The sequence below is a fragment of the Athene cunicularia genome, assembly GCF_003259725.1.
Source record: "Athene cunicularia isolate RWA chromosome 27 unlocalized genomic scaffold, athCun1 chr27_part1, whole genome shotgun sequence".
Classification (NCBI taxonomy): Eukaryota; Metazoa; Chordata; class Aves; order Strigiformes; family Strigidae; genus Athene; species Athene cunicularia.
The window spans coordinates 4,922,777-4,926,224 of record NW_020799138.1 but is presented as its reverse complement, the minus strand read 5'-3'; the positions used below and the strand labels follow the sequence as shown (position 1 = coordinate 4,926,224).

The 3,448-nt window shown below is 60.0% G+C and overlaps 1 protein-coding gene across 3 annotated transcripts in view; it reads right to left on the bottom strand.

The window, feature by feature from the left end:
* Positions 1-31: 31 nt before the first annotated feature.
* Positions 32-3,448, bottom strand: part of KIF18B (kinesin family member 18B) — a 31,843-nt gene continuing 28,426 nt past the window's right edge. For 2 of the 3 annotated variants that reach the window (XM_026864748.1, XM_026864750.1), the window contains 6 exons: positions 3,189-3,263; positions 2,961-3,070; positions 2,542-2,653; positions 2,188-2,303; positions 1,227-1,441; positions 33-441 (listed from right to left, as the gene is read on the bottom strand). In XM_026864748.1, the coding sequence (XP_026720549.1) occupies positions 98-441; positions 1,227-1,441; positions 2,188-2,303; positions 2,542-2,653; positions 2,961-3,070; positions 3,189-3,263 (972 nt within the window). In that variant the 3' untranslated portion in view covers positions 33-97. Of the gene's footprint in view, positions 442-1,226; positions 1,442-2,187; positions 2,304-2,541; positions 2,654-2,960; positions 3,071-3,188; positions 3,264-3,448 lie in introns of all 3 variants that reach the window. The other variant, XM_026864749.1, reaches the window with a different exon arrangement.

Below are 3,448 nucleotides of genomic sequence, written 5' to 3'. Positions count from 1 at the left end.
TTAGCAGAGCTGCAGCGATCCACAGAGGATTCACCCAGACAGCAAGATTGTGGAGGGGGGAGCCCCAAAACCACAGTTAACCCCCCCCGGCCAGCACTTACTGGGGCATGACGGGGCCGTCCTGCTTGTTTAGGTGGCTCTGGACACTCTCCCAGATGGAGAATTCTGGCAGGCTGGAGGCAGCTGCCTCGGCCACGCTGGGTGAACCACTGCCCTTGGAGACCTCAAAAGTCTCGTTCAAGTTGTGAACGGGCACAGCAGGCAGGGTGCGGCGGTTTTGGGCAGCTGATGACACCAGGGACGTGTGGCTTGTTGTAGTCCCCTTCCTCTTAATTGGGCCAGGAGCCACCGACGTGGGGCTGCAGGGGGCAGCGAGGTCCTGCAAGCGCTGCACGGTGCCGCTCATCCCGGGGGTGCTGGGCACGGTGACAGACACCTGGGCTGAAGGAGCAGAGAAGAAACAGAGTCACCTCCTTGTCTGCAGTTCCCAGGCACCCACAAAGCCCAGGGCATCCCCCTCACAGCCCCCCGTCACAGCTCAGTGGAGATCCGCCCAGCGAGCCCTACAGCAGCCGTTTGCCAGCCGGTGTTTCCATCAAACCACCTTAAACCGAGAGGAAAAGAGCCAGCACAACTAATCCTCCGCCTTGCCAGCCTAAAGGCATCAGGCTGGGCCCAAAGCAAGTGCCCTGCGGCAACACCCGGTCTGTGCCCGGAACACAGGGTCTGCAGAGCCCACGGCTTCTCTATGGGCATCGTGCATCGGCCCTGAGGATGAGGAGGAAGAGCTCAGCCCTGGTCAGATGCAGGCTGCTGGCTGGGAGGCTACAGCCAGGCTGGCTGGGGCAAATGTTCCATGGAGGAGTAAAGAAGAGGAGGACAGATTAGGATCAGAACTGCTGTTTTGGTCTCCAGGAGCAGAAATATCCCTCACGTTTATGCTGACTCGCACACACATGCTGAGCTCCCCGGAGACAAGGGCTGCTCCTGGCTCCGGCCGTGCCCCGAGCTCCCGGAGGTGCTGGCCAGCCCCAGTCGCTCTACAAAGCGAGGCTGCAGCCGCTCTGGGCAGAACCCGCTGGGTGCCATGTCAGGAGGAGTCAAGAGAAACTCATCTCCCTGCCCTGTGCCCACAGCTGGGAGCTCCCCCCCGCCACCGGCTCCTCCATGCACACCGAGACAAAAGAGAGAGGGCAGCACCGACTGCCCTAAAGCCAACTTCTCACCCTCACAGCCCTGCTGCATCCTCTGGGCAGAGCTGGCCCCGCTGATCTCTGAGGCTCCCTTTGCAGACGTGGCTTGCTCCCCGCTTACACCAGCCTCCTGACTGACCAGGCGCTCCAGGTCCTCAAATTCGGAGACCATGGCAGGAGTGAGGAGGGCGGCAGCCTTCAGGAGGGCGTACTGCTTTCGGGCAACGTTCAGGACGGCAGCGAGGAGCCTGGGACAGAGAGAGACAGACCCAAGAACCAGTTAGCAGGTGAGCGTGAGCCAGCGTCACCAGTAATGGAGGCCCAGCAGCACCAGCATCACCTCTGAGACACTTCCTTGGGCGGGGCAGAGCCTGTTAGCAGAGTTTTAGGGCAAGAGAGGCAAACTGAAGTCGAGATATCCAAGTTGTAAATCTCTTCCTGGACAACCCGAGCTGTGAGTTGTGTGTTTACCTGTTAGTTACAGGGGACAAAACGGCACCTGCAGGCTCTGCCGGGCTTCAGACACTTGTCAGCTCCGCCAGAGGCAGACAGATCCAGGCACACATCAAGGCCAGCCTCCCTCAAGAGGCCTTTCCAAAGAGGTTCATTCTGCCAAGATGCTTGGGGCAGAGACATCAGCAGATGGTGCCACGGGAGCCCTGCCAGGGCAGGGCCCGGGGGAGCAGCGGCAAGAGGAAAGACTTCGCAGAGGTAATTTCAGGACTAACAACGCGCACTTAAGGCTCACACGGTGGCTGTGCCTGGAAACCTTCATTGCTGCATTTCCAGGAGAGTCTATCCCATGGGATTAGATCCCCAGGAGCCAAATCCCTTATTTTACAGGGCTGGCTGTCATCTGCAAACAAAGACCTGGTCCCACGTCCTTCTGGACTGCCCTTAGGATGGCTACAGGATGCAACAGAAGGGTGGGCAGCCCGTCCTCTGCAGGCAAACATGAGGAAGCAGCATGTAGGAACGACACAAGGACACTCACGTCTCTGCCCGGCTGCCAGACAACCCCTGCAGAAGGCACCTTGGTGTCTTCCTTTCCAGCTGGACGTCTGTCTGGTGGGTTGCTCTGAGGCTGCTGGGAGGCGTTTCCTCTGGAGCCTGGAGCAATCACCCAAAAGCACAGCATTAGCCCATCTCTGAGCTGAGTTTGTTCCCCAAATTCCCCGTTAGCTGGGAAGTTAAGGGGTTTTGCCAGCAGTCCACAGCCCCACACACGCTGAGCCAGGAGCCCGTGGGCCGGGTGAGTTCCTGCCCTCTCCCAGCGTGCCCAGGGTACCCCACGAGGGTATGTGAGCCCCCCACCAGGCCCCACTCATCACACCACCCCTTCTCTCACCTCCTCCTCCAACTCCATTGGCATCCCAGCAGACTGTTCAGCTCCCAGCTCCTGCTGCTCTCCATCACTCCCCCTCTGAGACACGCCGGTCTGGGGGACAGCTTCCTCCAACCTGCAGAAGGCAGAGAAGCAGCCACTGAGCCAGAGAAGATCCTCTGGGGAAGCTGTCACTTTGCCCAAGAAGTTTTGGGAATGGATCAAGGAGAAGAGGATTAGGCCTTTGCAGCCCAGCTTTGTGCACTGTGCTCTGCCAAGCTCATAACTGCCCCCGAGCCCAGTCGAGGTGACGTGCACACCAGTAAAGAAGCTCCTCTGCTTTCTAATGGACACCTGGGCTCTGACCAGCACTAAAACCCTGCAGGCTCAGGGCACACCAGGAGGTCCCACCAAGCTCTGTCCCTGCTCCCCACCAGCCTCACCTGGGCAGCCCCTCTGGGAAGCTGGAGGGAGCCAGCGGCGCCAGCGCCTGGTTCTGCGACTCCCGGGCAGCGTCCTCATAGACCCGGAGCTTCGCCCGCAGATCTGCCACCTGCGAGGAAGGATCAGCTCTTGCTCAGATTGTTTCATGAGACCAGGAGCTCAGAGCTCCACGTCCCCAGCAAACCACAGCTAAAGAGAGAGCCTTCCCCTCCCCACCAGCATCTCACCTCCGCTCTCAGCTGCTCACAGGTGATGGCGTATTTACTAACGTGGCCGTCAGAGCTGGTCACATTGCTCTTCAGCTGCAGAGACAGGGCCAAGGCAGAGGTTAAAGCAGCACTGGGGCTGCACGTACCTCTCTCCCAGTGCTGGAGCTGCTCAGCCTCCTCCAGGCTCCCCAGGGAGCCCCAGGGTGGCTGCAGTGGACATGAGCTGCGCTCAGGGACCTGCTGCCGCAGTCACAAGCCTTTCTGGGTGCTGGGCTGAG